General features: G+C 34.1%; 1 protein-coding gene across 1 annotated transcript; it reads left to right on the forward strand.

The window, feature by feature from the left end:
* The first annotated feature begins 8766 nt into the window (after positions 1 to 8766).
* On the forward strand, positions 8767 to 12198 carry LOC132316001 (probable receptor-like protein kinase At5g39030). Its single transcript, XM_059814484.1, has 3 exons — positions 8767 to 10468; positions 10567 to 10599; positions 10829 to 12198. The coding sequence occupies exons 1-3, from the start codon at positions 9121 to 9123 to the stop codon at positions 11938 to 11940; spliced, it is 2493 nt and encodes an 830-aa protein (XP_059670467.1). The 5' UTR covers positions 8767 to 9120; the 3' UTR covers positions 11941 to 12198.
* The last annotated feature ends 8235 nt before the right edge of the window (positions 12199 to 20433 follow it).

The following is a 20433-nucleotide window of genomic DNA, read 5'->3' on the forward strand; positions in this document are numbered from 1 at the left end:
GAGATTTGTTGATCATTTTCAGCAGGCTTATTCAGAGGGTTCTTCTATGTTATTAGATCTTGATCCTAAGTATATTAGGAAACCTCTTGGCATTGAAGATAATGGTTTGTTGGAGGCTACTGTCACAAAGGAAGAAGTGAAGATTACAGTTTTTGGAATGGGGATTGACAGAGCTCCTGGTCTAGATAGATTCACAGCCAGGTTCTTTCAACAATATTGGTCCATTGTTGGTGAGGATTTTACAGATACTATTATTCAGTTTTTCAAGAGCCAGTGCTGGGAAAGGGCACTAATAGTACTTTCATCACTTTGATTCAAAAGAAGAAAGATGCTACAAAGGCGGAGGATTATAGACCTATTTCTTTGTGTAATATGTTTTACAAAGTGGTGGTTAAAATTTTAGCTAATAGATTAGCTAAGTTGTTAGGAAATGTTGTAGGCAAGGAACAATATGCTTTTATCCAAGATAGAAGGATTCAAGATAATATTATTATTGCTAATGAACTTATGAGAGGTTTTGGGGCTAAGAGGGCTAAACCTATAATGGCATGTAAGATTAACTTAGAGAAGGCTTATGATACTGTGCAATGGCCCTTTTTATTTAAGATTTTGAAGTTATTTGGCTTTGAAAATTAATGGATAAGCTGGATTCAGGAGTGTGTCTCTTCAGTTTGGCTTTCTATTTTGATTAATGGATCTCCTTATGGCTTCTTTCAACCTGGTAAAGGTCTTCGACAGGGCTGCCCTCTGTCACCTCTGTTATTCACTTTAGTTACTGATTATTTCTCAAGGATGATGGAGTGGGAAGTTAATAGAGGTAAAGTGGTTCCTTCACAGGCTGCTATACAAGCTGGAATTCCAATCACACATCAGTTTTTCACTGATGACTTGCTGTTAGTGGTGAGAGCTAACATGGGTAGTATTCTGACAGTGAAAAAATTGCCGGTGCAGTTTGAAAATACTTCTGGTTTAGCTGTTAACAATGAAAAATCTGAAGTGTTTTTTACTAGAACAGTGCGAAGAAGATCTATTATCCTTAGAATTCTTGGGTGTAAAGTAGGTACAATGCCTTTTATCTACTTGGGAGTTCCAATTTCTGATAAATTGTTGAGAGGTTGATTGTCTAAGTTTACTGGATAACGTTATAGCTATAACTTCCAAATGGAATGTGATGCACATTTCTATGGCAGGCAGAGTGGAGCTAAGCCGAGATGTCATTATTCCAATGGTACAATATTGGACATCTGTTTATTCTCTACCTATGGCAGTTTCAAGTATCATTGAGAAGAAAATGAGGAATTTCATCTAAGGTTTTGTGGAAAATATGAAAAAAAATTATGGTATAAGGTGGAACAAGATCACAGTTCCAAAGGAGGAAGGTGGGTTTAGATTAATACGAATTGCAGATATTGACATAGCTGCGAAAATTTGTCTTGCTTGGGATTTTCTTCTTTCAAAAGATAGAATTTGGGTAGCTTGGTTTCAGCATTGTTACTTGAGGAGATCTTCCTTTTGGAAAGTTGTTCCTAAAGGTACTAATTCATCTGTATGGAAGAGTATTCTTGCTGTCAGAGATTTTTTTACAAGTTAATTGCAGATTCAAGGTAAGTAATGGGCAGAAAATTAGAGTTTTCTTAGATCCTTGGTGTGATGGGAAGTTTTTGAGTGAGATTAAGGATGGACAGTGGGATGAAGACACATTACGAAATACTACAGATGATCTGGTGCAGCTGTTCAGGAATCATTTGATTACTGGAGGTGAGGATTCAGTCCAGTGGATTAAACCTTTTTGTTTTAAGGTTGTTTGGGATGCTGCTAGATTGAGAAATCAAGAGGTTGAATGGGCTGGTTTATGTTGGAATGGAGGCCGACCTAGGTGGTCAATGCATTCAGTTTTGGTTATGCACAAAGCTGTATTGTCTCAGAATTTTCTGAAGAGAAGAGGTTTTGCTCTTGCAAATAGATGCTTTTTGTGCCATGCAGATGGAGAAACTTTGGATAGTATTTTTTATGACTGTGATTACACATGGAAGGTGTGGAGTTTTCTTTTTGAGGTTTGTGGATGGACCTTGCACAGGGTCTATGGAATTCCTGATTTGATTGGACAGTTTACTCAGCATTTTCAAAGGCAGCATACAAGGAAGATGGCTAGAATGATTTTTACTGCTACTCTTTATTTCCTATGGTGGGAGAGAAACAATAGATTACATGATAAAGGTGTTAGAGAGGCTAAGGAATTAGCTAAATCTATTTTTTGGGAAGTGCTTGATGTCTTGGGGAGTTCTCTTCAGGATATTTTGTAATCTTTCTTTTATTGTCTTTTTGAATGTCCCTGTTTAAGGATATTGAGTGTCCTGTTTAGGACTTTGGTTGTTTTTTTTTTTTTTTTTTATGAGGGTATGCCCTCATATTGTTCTTTGTACTATCTTGTTTATATTTTAATATACTCCTTCATTTAGGAAAAAAAATTATGCTGCAAAGTAATTGAACTAAAATAGGCAATTAAAATTTAAAAAGCAAACATAAATTATTTTTGCACTATCTCCTTGCCCATTAAAGTTTTTCTTACTTGATAAAGACTATAAATGAGCCTATCTTCACCCCACTTAGCTTCAAACAATTCACTACCCAATCAATTTTTAGCTTCCATAGCTCAACACTAATGAACACATTCACTACTCTTTACCTCTCCACTATCCTCCTCCTCCTTCCCACCAACCCCGTCGTCACCACACCACCATACACTCCCACCAACGAGTATTATTGTGGATGGTAGGTTTAAGAGGAACAGTTGGATACATTGCTCTTGAAGTATTTAAGTTTATGGGAATTTTGGAGGGGTGTCTTAGAAAAAATATTGTTACAAAAATATATATTTTTTTTCTAGCAATTGTTTCAATTTTTTTTAGAAAAATAGAGTAATTTTAATCGACTTTGAAAAAGGTATATCATTATCATATTGATGAAAGATTAGTAATAATAAAAACAGTTGCGAAGAAACCCCCTCATGAATATTTTTGGTAAAACCCCCTAAACTATTTCAAGGGGATGTTTTTAACTTATGTCCGTTTAAGTGATTGTCTGAGATAATTTTTTGGACAAAATTACCCCTTAATAGATTATTCTTCAGACAACTTATTTATTTATTTATTTATTTTTTTGTCTCCTCTCTATCTGTGAAGCAAGGTATGTGAAAGCAGTAAAGAAAAATTCCCAAAAAAATAAAAATTGAAAAGCCAGTAAAATCATATTTAAGCTAGGTATAATTAAAATCAAGTACAACACTCCGGGGAGAGAAAATCCACCATGGCCTTCGAATAGAAGATGGAAAAAGTACTTCAATAACTCCTTCATTGCACTTGATCTTTAGCAGCCATTATAATTAATAATTTACCTTGTTTCCTTAGTCTAATTTATTTTTCTTAATTGAATTATGTTGCTGCAAAGTAATTGAACTAAAATAGGCAATTTAAAAGCAACAGAAATTATTTTTGCACTTATCTCCTTGCCCATTAAAGTTTTTCTTACTTGATAAAGACTATAAATGAGCCTATCTTCACCCCACTTAGCTTCAAACAATTCACTACCCAATCAATTTTTAGCTTCCATAGGTCAACACTAATGAACACCTTCACTTCTCTTTACCTCTCCACTGTCCTCCATCTCCTCCTCCTCCCCACTAGCCCCACCGTCACCACACCACCATACACTCCCACCAACGAGTATTATGTGAATGGTAGGTGCAAGCGGAACAGTCGGATACATTGCTCTTGGAGTATTTAATTTCTAGGAATTTTGGAGGGGTGTCTTAGAAAAAATATTTTTACAAAAATAATTTTTTTTAGCTATTGTTTCAATTGTTTAGAAAAATAGAGTAATTTTAATCCACTTTGAAAAGGTATACCATTATCATATTTGAGAAAGATTAGTAATTTAAAAAAAAAAAAAAAACGGCTATTAGTGGGTTGCCAAAAAACTCCTTATTGAATATTTTTGGCAAAACTCCCCTCAACTATTGCAAGGGGTATTTTTAACTGATGCCCGTTTAAGTGATTATCTGAGTAATTTTTTTGGACAAAATTATCCCTTAACAGACTATTATTCAAACAACTTATATATTTATTTTTCTCTCTCCTCTCTGTCTATCAAGCAAGGTATGTGAAGGCAGCAAAAGAAAAATTTCCAAAAAAAAAAAATGGAAAAGCCAATAAAATCATATTTAAGCTAGGTATAGTTTTTGGGAATTTTGGAGGGGTGTCTCATGAATCTGATATCTACAATTATGGAATAATGGTTGTTGAAATGATTGGTGGAAAAAAGAAAATTGGAGCTGGAACAGTTCATTCAAGTGGAGTATATTTTCTGGATTGCATTTACGCACAGTTGGAATACAATAAGAATGTTAATGGTGTTACAAATGGCGAGGAGAAAGAAACAATAAGGAAAATGAGCACACTCAGTTTGTGGTGCATTTAGACTAATAGTCCATCAATGACTACTGTGGTAGAAATGTTGGAAGGAAGCCTTCAATCCTTGCAAATTCCACCTATACCCATCCTATCCTAGGTTGGAACGAAATACTTCTGCATTATTACCGCCAAGTTCTAGTACTGACTAAAACAAAGTGTTTTCAACTTGGATGGAAGAATAACATCCATGGGTTCTATGGTTTTCTTTTTTCCTTTCGGATTGGTTTTTTTCCCTCTTATCTGATCTTGAATTGCAGCAAAAGTAGAATGGCTACTACAGCAATCTTGTAATGCTCATTACTTTTCAAGGATGTCAAGTGATTTATGCCTAATAGATTTTCTTGAAAAAAAAAAGGTTTACACTCATTAAACTCTGTTCACTAGGCATCGCATCATTGGGCTACAAAAAATATCTCGAATGCAATCAACAAATTAGCTCTATCAGCCACCATCTACCAAATCTGGACAGAGAGAAATTCAAGAATTTTTAAGGGTCTCTGCAACTCACAAAATTTTGTACTTACGCGAATTACATCATCAGTGAGAGAGAGGCTTCTTCCGTTATCCCAAAGGGATGGTCTAGCTAATCGCCGTGCCCGTAGTGCTTGGGATCTGCCGTCCATGTTCATCCGGCCACCCCCACGGCCACCCCCACGGCCACCAGATCATCAAATTGAACCACTCCAGTAGCTGGTTCGCCCTTATCAGAGGCATGCTCTCACCGGAAATGACCTAACCGGCTCAATTGGAATTGGGGCTGTTTAGAAGTACACATGTGCCCCTTGTGGGCTTGGTAGATGGGCCTTGTCCCGTGTTGTATTGGGTCAATTTTTTGTCCCTTGGTCTTGGCTTTTCAGCCTTTCACTGTACAGCCTTTTACCTCATAAATAAATTGCTTAGTCTTCCGGAAAAATAATAATAATAATAATAATAATAAGGAATGATTTGGTTAATGTGATCAATATTGCCTAAATTTAAAGTAGGTTGGAAGAGCAGCGTGGTCCTTAGAGGGGTGCAGGGACATGAGCAAGCAGATGTCAAGATTAATGGACAACTAGCAGAAATGGACTAACAAATAAATATATTTATGCACCCAAATGAAAAAAAACACAGGACAAGTCTTTGTTGAATTGAGATAATCAAATTGAACCTATGAATTCAATAAGTCCCTGGTTACTATTATTTGCTTGACTTTTTCTCTCAATCCCTGTAAGGCTGTAATCCCCGTCTTAAAGCTTATCTAAAAAGCCAAAATTTGAACCCTACAGTGAGCCCACCCACCATGACTTTCCAGTCAATCTAATAAACAAAATGTGTACCCTACACTGGGGGCACCATCATTACCTTCCACTCAACCTACAGTACTGTTGATTAATTGTGGTTCAGTCGGTGATTGTCCTACAACGGTCGCGCCACGCTAACGCTCTAAAATGGGACCTCCCCGCACATGAATTTGCTTGACGTTTCTCTCACCTCCCTTTGAAAAAAAAAAAAAAAAATTGATAACTAAATCATTGTATTTTTAGTTAGACCAAAAATGGTAAGAAAAGAAAGAAAGTGAAAATTTTCTTTCTAGTTGTGGTGGTGGTGTTTGAATGATAAATGGTTAGATTTGTAGTCCTCATTTAAAAGAATAGGAGAGAAAAGAAAATAATAATAATACTAATAATAAAAATTTTAATTATGAGAGAAAAGAAAAGAACAAAAATGATAGTAATATCGGGTATTCATGTTTGAGTAAATTAAGAAAGAAAATAAAATAAATGACAGTATGTTTATTTAATAAGGACAATATTTAAATCTTCACTAATGAAAATGTATGCCATTCTGAGCTGTGATCACCATTTTTTATTTGATAATTAAAAATGACGTGCTCATGTGTTATTGGTCCAAATTAATGATTAAAATGGTATAGATCCTAAGTATATCTAGTTTAATAAAGGTAAAGAAGGGAAGAGAAAAAAAACAATGATAAATAAATTACTACCATGTTTCATCATTTGATTTTGGATTTCATTTATTTGGAATTTTTTTTTTCCCTGTTCTTTCTTATTCTTCTGCGATTCTAATTTCTACCTAACTATAATAACATAAATAATAAAAAGATAAGGTAATATTTAATCAATTCTTATATAGAAGTAAAACATATCCCACCCAAAATTACATTCTTCATAGCCGGTAATTCAGGACCACAATGCCCACATTAAAACACCAACTATGTTTTTCATTAATTTTGCTTTATAAAATGATAGAATAAAACACCAATCGGCCAAAAAAATCAGTAATTAGCAAACCCAAATATGATATACCTAAAGAGAAGCAATCAACAATTCAACCACATATACATAGTTAACTATTTCCCAACCTACATTGTCGGTGTGTGCAAGACCCAAACAAATGCTTTTATTTAAAATGACAAAAATGAGAAAAGTGGGGTGAGTTACATGCAGACGTTAACCCAAAGTACAGAATTAGGGGTGGCAAAAATTTCCAACCCGGTGGGGAACTGCCCCCGCCCCGGCCTCATTTAAAGCGGGTTTGGAGAACCGTTTACTTAAATGGGGTGGAAATGGGGGTTAAAAAAAAAAAAATCAGCCGGTTGCGGGGCCGGGGCAGGAAACTAAGATCCCAGCCCCATAACCGTCCCTTTTAATATGTTAAATTACTAATTTATCCTGCCATGTTAATATATTCACTAAATTAACCTTCAATATATATATATATATATATATATATATATATATTGAAAACCCTACCCTACCCTTCACTTTCATACATCAATCAATAGCAGCAGCCGTGTCTCTAAGCTCTCTCTCAAACCCATCATTTAATACAACCGTGTCTCTGAGCTCTCTTTCATACCCTTCACTTTCATTTCGTTATTGATTTTCGTTTAAGCTTCTACACAAATCTTCGACTTGTACACAAATCTTTGGTTTGGTTCAGGTAATTTCATCTCTGGTTTGATTTTATTTTCTTTTTGGTTAGTTTGACTGTGAATTTGGAGGCTGTTTGGTTTTAATTTCATCTTTAGTTGCAGAGAGAGAGAGAAGGGGGCAAGCTTGAGAGTTGAGATATAACAGCTGAAGCTTGCGAACGGCGAACCCAAACTGGAACAGCGCGCGATGGAAATTGAAAGATATGTGTTTTGATTTTTTGAACAATCTGAAATGATATGTCGATATGGGTTTTGAACTTTTGATTCTTGCAGACAGATCACAGATAGATAAAATGAAATATATGGGTTTTGACCTTCTGATTCTTATAGATTTTGTAGTTTGCAGTTAGAGCGAAAGAGGCAAGTTCAGAGTTGAGAACGAGATAGAGATGGAGGCGACTGGGGAGGCTAACATGAGTTGCCCTAAAAATATAATCGGTTATGGGGCGGGGGATGGGGCTGGGGTGGGGCCTGGGGCGGTTATGGGGATTAGAGGCAAAAAATTAACCGGTTATGGGGCGGTTTTGGAAGCACCAAAATTAAACGGGGGCGGGGATGGGGAATGGGAAACCCGCCCCAAACCGCCCAATTGTCATCCCTATACAGAACTCAAACTTCGAATGCAAAGAACACAGAGGAAAAGAGAGCTCAAACGGTGTCAGTGAGTTTCTTACACGGCTCAAACACACACTTTTGACGGTGTATCCAATTAAGGAGTTGAAAAGGAAGTTGAAGATGTCGAAGCAACACCGGGCTCGGAGAAGAGGAAATCGAAGAGAGCTCTCACGGTGAAGGGCTTTGTAGCGAATGCTTGAATGCCCTAAAATTAGGTGGGACTCAAATGTCATATAAATTTTCTTCTTTAAATTGTTGATGTCATTTTTTGTATAATGAAAGTATTACTTAACTTGCTATCATTTTTCTCTAAATCTTTTTATTTTTCAAAAGATAGCTAGTGAGGGATTTGAAGGGATACGCTATCCCTCCAAATCTACCCAAATCCTTTCTTTTCTTTATTTAGTGGCAACCTAAACACAGAAGTTGCTATCCTTTTTTTTTTGCCTTCCAAATCCCTCGATCCAAATTTAGGCTTCGTCTGATAAACAAAAAGAAACAAAAATGATAACATCAGTTATGAGAGAAAATAAATGATTGTAATAACCTCTATTCATGTTTGGATAAATTATGAAAGAAAAAGAAACGAAATGATAGTAATAACATATATTTATGTTTGGATCTTATAAATTTTTCTTTTATTTCGGGTTCGGGTTCTTTGGCTTTTTCGAGTTCCTCGGGCTACTAAAACCTTTGCCCAAACAATGTTCAACATAAATTCGGGTTTTAAAATTTAAACACAGTTCCATCCCACGGTATATTACCCACTCCCGTAATTGAGTTGCTCAGTCTAGTCCCACCCAAGTCACACCCCTGTTCCTGCGACTACAACCATTGCCCCCCCAAAAAAATTAATAAATAAATAAAATAGTAAATAAAATTTTCTCCTTGTATTCTTTGGTGAGGACACCATCAACAAACATCAACTTCTATTCAAATCTGGCTTGCCCTTTATAAATGAGCTTATCTACTCCCCCACTTTGCTTGCACTATCTCCTTGCCCATTAAAGTTATTCTTACTTGATAAAGACTATAATATCTTCACCTCACTTAGCTTCAAACAATTCATTTCCCAATCAATTTTTAGTCTCAACACTAATGAACACCTTCACTACTCTTTACCTCACCACTGTCCTCCATCTCCTCCTCCTCCCCACCAGCCCGGCCGTCAACACACCACCATACACTCCAACCTATTATGTCCTCCTCGACTGCGGCTCATCCTCCAACACCACCTCCATCGACGGACGAAACTGGGACGGCGATGCTAACTCCAAATTCTCACTCTCCAACACCACACTCAACTCTTCATCACCCTCCAACGCCTCCAACATTGACCCCTCCGTCCCCACGGTCCCCTTTTTGACCGCCCGTATCTTCCACTCCTCATTCACCTACACATTCCCCGTCACCGCAGGGCCCAAATTCATCCGTCTCTACTTCTACCCTTGTACCTACTCTGGTCTCGACCCATCCCAATCATTCTTCTCCGTCACTTCCAATCACTACACTCTCTTAAGCAACTTCAGTGCCTTTTTAACAGTTACTTCAGCCCAACAGTCCTATCAAATGTTCACTGGAACAGTACCACCACTTCCAACAGCCAAGAAAGAATTCATCATAAACTTAAAAGATAACCAAACACTTCTTAACATAACCTTCTCACCATCTCCAAACTCATACGCCTTTATCAACGGTATCGAACTCGTTTCAATGCCCGAAAATCTCTACCACCATGGCAATGATGCACACATCCCACTAGTGGGCGAGGATTATTTATATTATTTTGATAACAACACTGTTCTTGAAACCCTTTACCGGTTAAACGTTGGTGGTGATACTGTCGACGAAGATGAAGACACCGGCATGTTTCGGACGTGGGATCAAGATAAAAATTATATGTTTAGTGCTGCTCAAGGGTTAGAACTTCAGACGGATGTTTCGATCCATTACACTTCGGCAACACCGGCTTACACTGCACCTGAGATTGTTTATAATTCGGCAAGGATGATGGGCAACTTTAGTTTAATGTATAATTTGACATGGTTTTTTGGTGTTGATTCAGGATTTTTTTATCTCGTGAGACTTCATTTCTGCGAGTTTCAGATGGAGCTGACTAAAGTGAATATGAGGGTGTTCAATATATATCTTAACAATCAGACGGCTATGGAAGCAGCTGATGTGATTGCCTGGAGTGGTGGAAATGGAATTCCGGTTTACGGAGACTTTGTTGTGTGGGTGCCGGATGTTGACGGTCGCCGGAGCAAACAGGACTTGTGGCTCGTGTTGTACCCTAACCTTGATGCCCATCCTCTCTTCTATGATGTGATTTTGAATGGCTTGGAATTGTTCAAATTGAACCAATCGGATGGTAGTCTTGCTGGGACTAATCCTAATATCTTGGATTCTGAAACACCCAAACCGAACCCGAAGTTACGATCTACTGGTAAGTGCTAGTACAAAATTAACTACTATATATCACAAAGTTCAATCTATGCAATGGCTGTTAGTTTAAGTAACAATAAATTCTCTCTTATGTTACAGGATCAACTAGAAGATGGCTGAAGATTGTAGTAGGTAGTAATATATATCTGTGCTCCTTTCATTTTGCTCCACATTTCATGAAAGCCAATCCTTACATACACTGCCCATACTTTTATATTCCAATAATTGTTTAAAGCCATATATGTTTCTGCCTAAGCTCTCAGTCTATTTACTTATCCAGAAGCCCATTTAAGATATGCACCTTATTCTCTAGTATAACTCTGAATACATGAATTTAATTTCTCCACTCTTTTTGATGCAGACACCTCAGCGGGGGTGGCTGGACTTCTATTACTCGCTGTTTTGGTTACATGCTACATTAAAAGAAAATACTTATGGAGGAGGAAAACAATGAATGATCAAAATGTGGAGGCATTTTTTAGGAATTATGGATCCCATGTACCAAAGCGGTATTATTATTCCGATATAAAAAGAATGACCAACTCATTCAGAGACAAATTAGGTCAAGGAGGATACGGTACCGTGTATAAAGGGAAGCTGTTAGATGGCAAGCAAGTGGCCGTGAAGGTCTTGAGTGAGACCAAGGGCAACGGAGAAGAATTTATCAACGAAGTTGCTACCATTAGTAGAACTTCCCATGTCAATGTAGTCACTTTTTTAGGTTTCTGTTATGAGAAGAACAAAAAAGCTCTAGTTTATGAATTTATGAGTAATGGATCATTGGACAAGTTCATCAATAACAATGGATCTCCAAATTCAAAATGTAATCTAGATTGCAAAACACTCTACCAAATTGCAGTTGGGGTTGCTCGGGGACTAGAGTATCTACACCGAGGTTGCAGCACAAGGATTGTTCATTTCGACATAAAGCCTCAAAACATTCTTTTAGATGATGACTTCTGCCCAAAAATCGCTGATTTCGGCCTTGCTAAATTGGGCCAAAGGAAAAAGAGTATTATGTCGATGGTGGGTGCAAGAGGAACTGTTGGATACATTGCTCCAGAAGTATTTTCTAGGAATTTTGGAAGGGTCTCTTATAAATCCGATGTCTACAGCTATGGAATGATGGTCCTTGAAATTATTGGTGGAAAAAAGGAGATTGTAGCTGGAACAATCCATTCAAGCCAAGAATCTTTTTCGGACTGCATTTACAAGTGGTTGGAACAAAATGAGGATCTTAATGGTACTGTTACAACTGAAGAGGAAAAAGAAACCAGAAGAAAAATGACTATAGTGAGTTTGTGGTGCATTCAGACAAATCCAGCAAATCGCCCATCAATGACTAGCGTGGTAGAAATGCTGGAAGGAAGCCTTCAATCCTTACAAATTCCACCTAAACCCATCTTATCTTCTCCTCCTGTGTTCAAACAAAATTCTACTGAAATAGTACCACAAAGTTCTAGTACTGACTAAAAAAATGGTTTTGAATTGAATGAGAGAATAATATAAATGCGCTCTATGGTTATCCTTTTCCCTGTCAGTCTACTTTTTGCTTGATGCTGATACTCATGTTTGTGTTTTTTCCTCTTATGTTATCTTGAACTCAAGTAAATTGTAGCAGGGATTAAGGGAGAAGCAAAGTATCATAAGTGAAAGTCTAGTATGGGACTACAAGCCCTAAGGTGCTTGGATGTTAAGAAAATTTAGTTAAACCACAATGGTTTTGTTCCCTTTTATTTTCCAAGTAAATATATGGGTATAAATAATAACATGTACAGGTAAGTCCAAGAAATACACAACAAATGGAAACGGCAAGACACAGAGGTACAGAGACATGATCTATGAATACAAAGTAACAATCTTCAGTGCTGAATTAAATTTTAAGAATGTTAAAGCACAACAGTTGAGGAAAAGGACAACGGTTTGTTTATTTATTTTTTTTACCCTGTATAAATAGTAAAAACCATGTATAGGAAAATCATGAAAGGACATAACATTACAAAAAGGCTAAAAGGAAAGGCAAGACACGCATGCAGGTAGAGACAACACATAAGATCACATGATCTGACTTACCAAAAGAGCAAACATTTGAAGAACATAATGCCTTTCGAGAATAAGTGTGTTATTCATTGAAACTGGTACACAATGCTATAAATACACTTGAATTCGTTAGTGACATAACGAAATAATATTTTGAAACTCTAATCTTAGGTATCAACTGTTGATCAGTCCAATTAAAAAGTAGTTTGGGGAATGGTTTTCGAGAATAAGGGTGTTATTCATTGAAACTGGGACAATGACTATAAATCCACTTAAATTTGAGTGTTATTCACTGAAATGAGTACGATGACTATAAATGCACTTAAATTCGTTACTGAAAAAAGGAAACAATATTTTCAAACCCCAATCTTAAGTACAACTCTTGATCAGTCCAATTGAAAAATAGTTTGAAGGTTTTGGAAATTTGAAGTATCAAATAGATTACACACCCATTGTACAAGAAACAAAAAATATTTTATTGTAATAATCTATTACATGACAATACTAGTCATCAATTTCGCATCAATTCATATAAATAACTATATTTTTAAATCCTGACATTACGTCTCAAGTAAGTGAAATCGAATTGAAAAGTTATCTGGGGTTTTAAAATTTCAAAGAATCACCTTCATAACACGAGTTTTTTATTTTAAAATGAGTATCTAAATCTAAATTCAAAAATTACCTGATCTAGGGTTTTGAACGATGAGAAAATGAATACAGATGTCTCTTTGCCAAATAATGTCCGGCAAGCACGGATCTGTGAAGGGCTCAGTGGGGGCATCCGCTCCTACTGAAATTTTTTATTATTTCATTTTACATTCCTAAATTTATATTTTTTTGCATTTATATCCATAAAATTTTGAAATTGCCCCCATTGAAATTATAAAGAAAAAAACCCTTTATATAAATTTGTTCCCTCTCATATGAATTTCTAGATCCATCCTTGATGCCCGGTGATGGTCAAGCTTGCCGGAAAAAATATATAGAGAGAGAAATAGGAAGATCAACGTTGCTCTGATTGGTAAAATTTTGCAGAGGGAGAGAGAGAGGGATGGTTGTTTATTTCGACAGATGCCCTACAAAATTTGCGCGGGAAGGAATATAGAAAGTCCCGAACTGTTGAGTTTCTAAATTAATATTATTATTGTATCGTAATTAACTTAATTCCTTTTGTTTATATTTGATTACCTTTGGATTATTAAGTTAATTTTGTTAAAGTTTATTGCTCCTGAAACACTTGAAGTGAATTATCTAACCGAATAATTTTTAATTGGTTATTTATATCAAATATAATTAAGTAGAGGAATTCACTTTTTTATTTATTGCATAATTGGTCAATTAAAATAATAGGTTTAGCAATTTACTGCAATTATTCAGTGTAAGAATCGTTTCCCTTAAAATAATGAGTTATATTTACTTTCCCTAGCTCGCCAATAAATACACAAAACGACATCGTAAAAGGCCCTTTTTTAACCACCTCATGGATGCGACAAGAATTTTTACTGCAGAGGATTCACGCCTGATTATATGCGCTACAAAACAAATCCTTATAAAGTTATTTACAAATAAGTTAAAAACAAATAAGTGAAAAGAAAGAGACGGGATTTTTCGCCTTCATTGATTAAGTTAGTGGAATTGAATTGCAAATCCTACAAATTAACTTCATTATTCTCAAAGGTGGTGTGCTAATTGCAGTCGAGCAACTGTCATTATTTTTTAAACAAAAATACCATTTTAAATTATGTTTTTCTTTTTATCTTCTCTTTTAATCATTTCATATGAGGATGTGTGTGTGTATATAAAATAACTAATGTGATGTGAATGGATGCTGAAAAATGAAAAAAAAAAAAAAAAAAAAAAAAAAAAAAAAAAAAAAAAAAAAAAAAGAGTTAGGATAATCCATTCACAATAAATGGATCATGAAAAAAAAAAAAAAAAAAAAAAAAAAAAAGAGAGAGAGAAAAAAATCCTAAAAAGAAGTAAAAAGAACAAGATAGATTCTGAGATTTAAAATATATATATACAAAATTAGTTTTATATACTTATATATTTCTTTTTTGGTGACGGAATTATTATTTTTTTCTTTTATTTACTTTTTTTTTTTTAAATCCATTTATACAAGGATAGTTGTAAAAATAAAAATAAAAAAACAAAAAAAAAAAACACACACACACACATATATAGGAAAAAACAAAAAAGGAAGAAATATATAACTGAATTTTTTTTTTTTTACCTTTCTTTTTATTCTTTTTGGATTTTTTTCTCGCACTTTTTTTTCTTCTTCCTTTTATTTTTTTTCCGAATCCATCCATATCTTGTGAATGAATTATTCTATCTATATTTTTTTTTTCTTTTTCAGAATCCATTCACATAACTAACCACACATCCTAGATTAAAAGAGGAGAGAAGAAGAAAAGAATAAAGATTAGATAATTTAAAAGGATATTTTTGTCTAAAAAGCAATGTTAGTAGAGTCCCATAAAAATAAAAACTCAAAGTAATTAATGCATTCAAAAGTAACCAATCCTGTGAATGGGCAGTCACGCAACTACAATTAGCACTCCCCCTCTCAAAGGCCATATATTGAGGTTTAAGTGGATGCTTACATCAAGAATTTATTACATAAACTAGTGAATGATTTAGTTATATTTACACAAGACAGATTGTTACACCAACTTTAATGTGATCAATCCGCTGATACAACCAGAATGGTTCAGTTTCTCCTGGTTTAATTTTTTCTATTCTATTTTAACTAAATTATTTTTAACCCAGAAGTCTAATTTTATCAAGGTGATTGCTATTTTTTTTATTTATTTAACAAAATATTTTTTTTTTCTATAAGAAGAAACTGAAACCCTCATTTATTTTCATGGAGCTTTGATATTTCACATTTCAATATCTATGCTAAGCTTGTTCCTTATTTCTAAACGTTTTTACAATTTTTAATTTGACATTTAAAATTAATATTTAATAGACAACTATATCAATCCATATCTATTTCTCTCTCTCTCTCTCTCTATGTATATATATCTTTTTCTTATACAATTCCTACAAAAAGTAATATATATCTAGGATATAAAATTAAGAATCTATGTATTCCCAACATAATTATAATAAAATAATTTTAATTGTTTGATACTATTCAATTAGAATTTTAAAAGACACAAATTAATCTCATTACAAAAAGTAAAAGTAAAATATATATTCACGTCATTTATGTTATAAAATTTAAATGTTTATGAATTTCCTAACAACACAATTTTACAAATACCATCTACTTATTTTAAAATAAATTTATATTTATATCAGTTAATTTAAAATTTTAATTTTTAATATAATTTATCTAAATTTAAAATATGATTAAAATCATTGACACATCAAATCATCAAAAAGTCAAATCGCGTTTTTCTAAATGAAGAATTTTCTCACAACCAACCAAGAAAGACTTACTTTTCCGTCAACTTGAAAACAAAATGGAACCCTACAATGGGGCCCATCATGACCTTTCATTGAAAAAAAAAAAAAAAAACAAAGAAGAAAAGAAAAAGTAAGGTAAAGTTTATTCACTGTGACAAAAAGATACTCAAATAAATTTTACTTATTTTTTTAAATGAAGACACTTTTATAGGTTTAAAAATAGACAAAGACATCTCTTTATATGAGAAATTGACCAAATTACCCTTTGATCATTTTGAAAACTTTTTTAACTTTACAATATAATAAATTGGACCAATCTACATGAACAATTTATGCATAAAAAAAAAAAAAAAAAAATTATATTGTTTTTTTTTTCTTTGTTATTTACTTTATAAATGTCCCAACTTTTTAAAAATGTAGACGTCTAAAATGATTTTTTGATCCAATACATATATTTCAAATAAATTATTTTTTGTTATTATTTCTTTTCTTTTTCTTTTTTATTTTTAAATTAAGATACTTAATTCTTTCATCTAAAAAAATTAAACCAATCTTTTTTCCTTAAAAAAAAAAAAATGGTACTAGTATAAATATATGCATCTTAAATTATATATTAAATATCATGTCTTTTTCAACATAAAATAAAATATTACATCACTTCTTATCTCAAATGCATTCTCATGATTAAAATTATAAATTTTTTCTCATGGCTTATGATTTTGATGCTTTGGTACAACATATCAATTTTTTTCTATCCCTGAAAAAAAAAAAAAAAAAAAAAAGTTGTAGTTTTTACTGGGGATAGAAAAAAATCAAAACTATAACTTTTTTTTTTTTTTTTTCCCTTTTTTACTAGGGATAGAAAAAATTGATATGTGAAAATTAATTCTTTGTAACTTTTTGGATGTGGATCAAAGCATCAAAATCATAAGCATGAGGAAAAATTTATAATTTTAATCATGAGAATGCATTTGAGATAAGAAGAGATGTAGTATTTCCTTTTTATGATGGGAAATGCATAATATTTGATATATAATTTAAGATGTAAAAAATTATACTGGTACCATATTTTTTATTTTTAAGGAAAAGAGATTGGTTTAATTTTTTTAGATGAAAGAATTAAGTATCTTAATTTTAAAATAAAAAAGAAAAGAAAAGAAAAGAAGTAATAACAAAATATAATTTATTTAAAATATATGTATTGGATCAAAAAATTATTTGACACCTACATTTTTAAGAATTTGGAAAATTAAAAAAAAAAAAAGAAAAGTGAACAATATAAAGTTTTTTTAAAAAAAACTTTTTTTTTATGCACGAATTGGTCATGAGAGTTGATTAGTCCAATTTATTAAATTTTAAAGTTAAAAAAGTTTCCTAAACGGTCAAATGGTAATTTGATCAATTTTTCATGTAAAATGTGGTGTTTTTGTCCATTTTTGAAACTTCAAGTGTGTCTTTGTCCAAAAAATAAAGAAGTTTCCTCTAAATATTTTTTTGTTAAATTTCAAAGAGTGTGGCTTTACTTTATCCAAAAAAAAAAAAAAACACCGAATCCTACAGTGAGCCCACCAATAATTTTACTCGAGTTCATCTCGATGGTTTGGCACATAGAATTAATTACGTTCACGTCACTGGCAGGTGGGATAGAGATTATTTGATGATCTTACCCTTAATATTTAATGGATTAATTACATACAAATTTTTGGATTAAAAAAATAATTCTACAAAAATATATTAATAAATTCTAAAATTTTATGATCTAAATTTTTTTTTAAAATTAATTCATCAAATGTTTAACAAATCAAAACCAATAAATAAGTTCTCCCCTCTCAGAGCCCTTTCAAATAATTCGCGATCCCGACAAAAACACGGCCCTTTCGAATTATTCGCGATCTCGTCCATTACTCACTTTCCCAAAAGAAAAACAAAAACAAAAACACGGCTCTGTCCAATTAGCTTCACTTTCCCAAAAGAAAACTATACTCTGTCCAGTGTCCACCATTATTTTCAACTTACGCTACAAATTTTTAGATAGTGGTGCCCGGATTATTACACACTCAAGTCAAAAGTTAGAAAAGACTTGGCGCATTTTCAACTTAAGTAAACCACTTGGGAATCGTGTAAAAACTTCTCCAACTTATGTTACTGTTGGCTGAATCCACGCCACACGTTTAGTTGATCTAGGAAACAAGTCTCCATCATACCTTTTTTTTCTTCTAAATTTGCAACCGAAAGGAGTGTAAGGCCGAAATTGTGGAACAATGTGCCCTTAGTGGAAAACATATCCAAGACCTCGTCTTTAGCTTATTGCTTCAAACCTTCCCCAACAGCAGTGTTGGTTCCAGCTGAGGTAAAACTCTCGTACTCAGGATCAAATTGCAGCGGGGTCCCTTTAGTTCCACCCCCAAGTTAATGTAAAATATAAATTTGTATTTTGACAAATTTTGTTTTGATCATTAACTTGGGGGTGGAACTAAAGGGACCCCGATGCAATTTGATCCTGAGTACGAGAGTTTACCTCAGCTGGAACCTACACTGCTGTTGGGGAGATTCGAAGCAATAAGCTATAGACATGAGGTCTTGAGTTTGTTTTCCACTAAGGGCACATTGTTCCACAATTTCGGCCTTACACTCCTTTCCGTTGCAAATTTAGAAGAAAACAAAAAGTATGATGAAGACTTAGTTTTCTAGATCAACTAAACGTGTGGCGTGGATTCAGCCAACAGTAACATAAGTTAGAGAAGTTTTTACACGATTCCCCAAGTAGTTTACTTAAACAATTTCGATTGAGTTGTAAATTTTTATTCAATTTGTCAAGATTCAGGATCGAAAGTGGAATTGAAGAAGTGATCGTGTTTATGCTTAGATACATTCTGTGATTATGAGAACAGTACTTTAGTAAGGTATGTGAGTGTGTGAGGACACTTTGGGAGTTCAAAATTAAGCTTTGAGAATTTTTTCATTCTGTCTAACTTGAACCGGTTCATCCAAAATTGAACCAGTTTAACTTGTGAAGAATTTTTAAGAATTCAACTCTAGCCAACTTAAACCGGTTCAAGTTACCCTGAACCAGTTCAAGTGGTAACGTCGTTCTTCAAAAATCACTTCTGGCAAACTTGAACCGGTTCAGCCCCACTGATAAGTGCCGAATATTTCATATTCAAGCGCCCTTAATTGCATGTTTTAACTCATTTTTGTATTAATAATGTTTACTTTATAAGCATTTGTATGTTTTGTCTATTTTCAGGATTTGTCTCCAAAAATGAATAAGAACAAGGAGTTACGGGGTCTTGAGGTACATGGATCATCGTGGGACTTAACATCAATCAAAATGGTCCAATGATCATGAACAAGCTCAACTTGAGGAAATAAGTTGAATCAAGAAGACGAGCAAAGAAGATGAAGTAAGGCCAGGAAATCAGGGTTACGTGTGGACGTTGCTTTCAAGCACAAAATGGACGCCCGGATATCCAGCAGAAAAATAGGGCAAACACTTGCAAGGGAAAGAAATAAAATTCAATAGTCAAAGGATTTTACGTCCGGACGCTACATGCCATACTCAGCCCCATTGACAGCACCTTATGCGCGTGAGGAAGACGCCATGACAAGCTACATCTGGATGTCCACCTGCGAACAAAAATGAGCTGTCATATTTTTCAGTTTTGGATCTTTTCCTTCATTACTTGAAATGAACGAAATATAAGGATTTTTGAAATATATTTTGAGGATATATAGAATATAACCATAACTTTAAGGGAAATGAATTTATCATCTTTTGGGGAGAAGTAGAGAGGGAGAAATTAGGTCTTTGGGCTTAAGAAGGTTGCCATGGAGCTGAAGTTAAAGACCTCTTCTTCTTCAATCCTTGAATCTTCCATCATGCCTCTTCTTCAATCCTTGAATCTTCCATCATGCCTATAATGAGCTAACTTCCTTCTTAGGGAGTTGATTTACCCTTCACCAAGTAAATATGCTTAATTATATTTCAATTTGGGAATTTTACATGTATATAGTGATAAGCGCTAAACATTGCATATTCAAGCCTCTAAATATATGTATGTTAAGGCCTAAAATGATACTTCTATCCATTGTTAGACTGATTTATACTTATTGTGTGTTTATAGGTACTTTTCCAGAAAAACGGTTAAAAGTGGGACTTTATGATGAAAAGACTGATATCGAAGCTTACAGAATCGTTACCGGTCATCCAAAAGCCGAGAGCTTAAATAGTGAAGTTTGGAAGAACGCAAGTCCCAAAGCTTGAGCCTAAGTCCTGAGGATCGAGCCCTGCAAGAGAAAAATGAAGAAAATTAACAAGGCATTAAAGTTCGAGCCTTGTACCTTCAGAGCTCGAGCCCTAACCAAGAGTGCTTGAGCTTTGACCCTCAAGCTCGAGCTTAAGGTGTCGGAATTGAAGAGTTGATTTAAATGAAGAGCCAATCTTCCAAGGCCCCATGCCAAACCTCAAGGATCGAGCACCATCATTCAAAGCTCGAGCCTTGAGTA

Source organism: Cornus florida, unplaced genomic scaffold, assembly GCF_030987335.1.
Source record: "Cornus florida cultivar Cherokee Brave unplaced genomic scaffold, ASM3098733v1 CherokeeBrave_3.0.0_Hap2_Chr07, whole genome shotgun sequence".
NCBI classification, from domain to species: Eukaryota; Viridiplantae; Streptophyta; class Magnoliopsida; order Cornales; family Cornaceae; genus Cornus; species Cornus florida.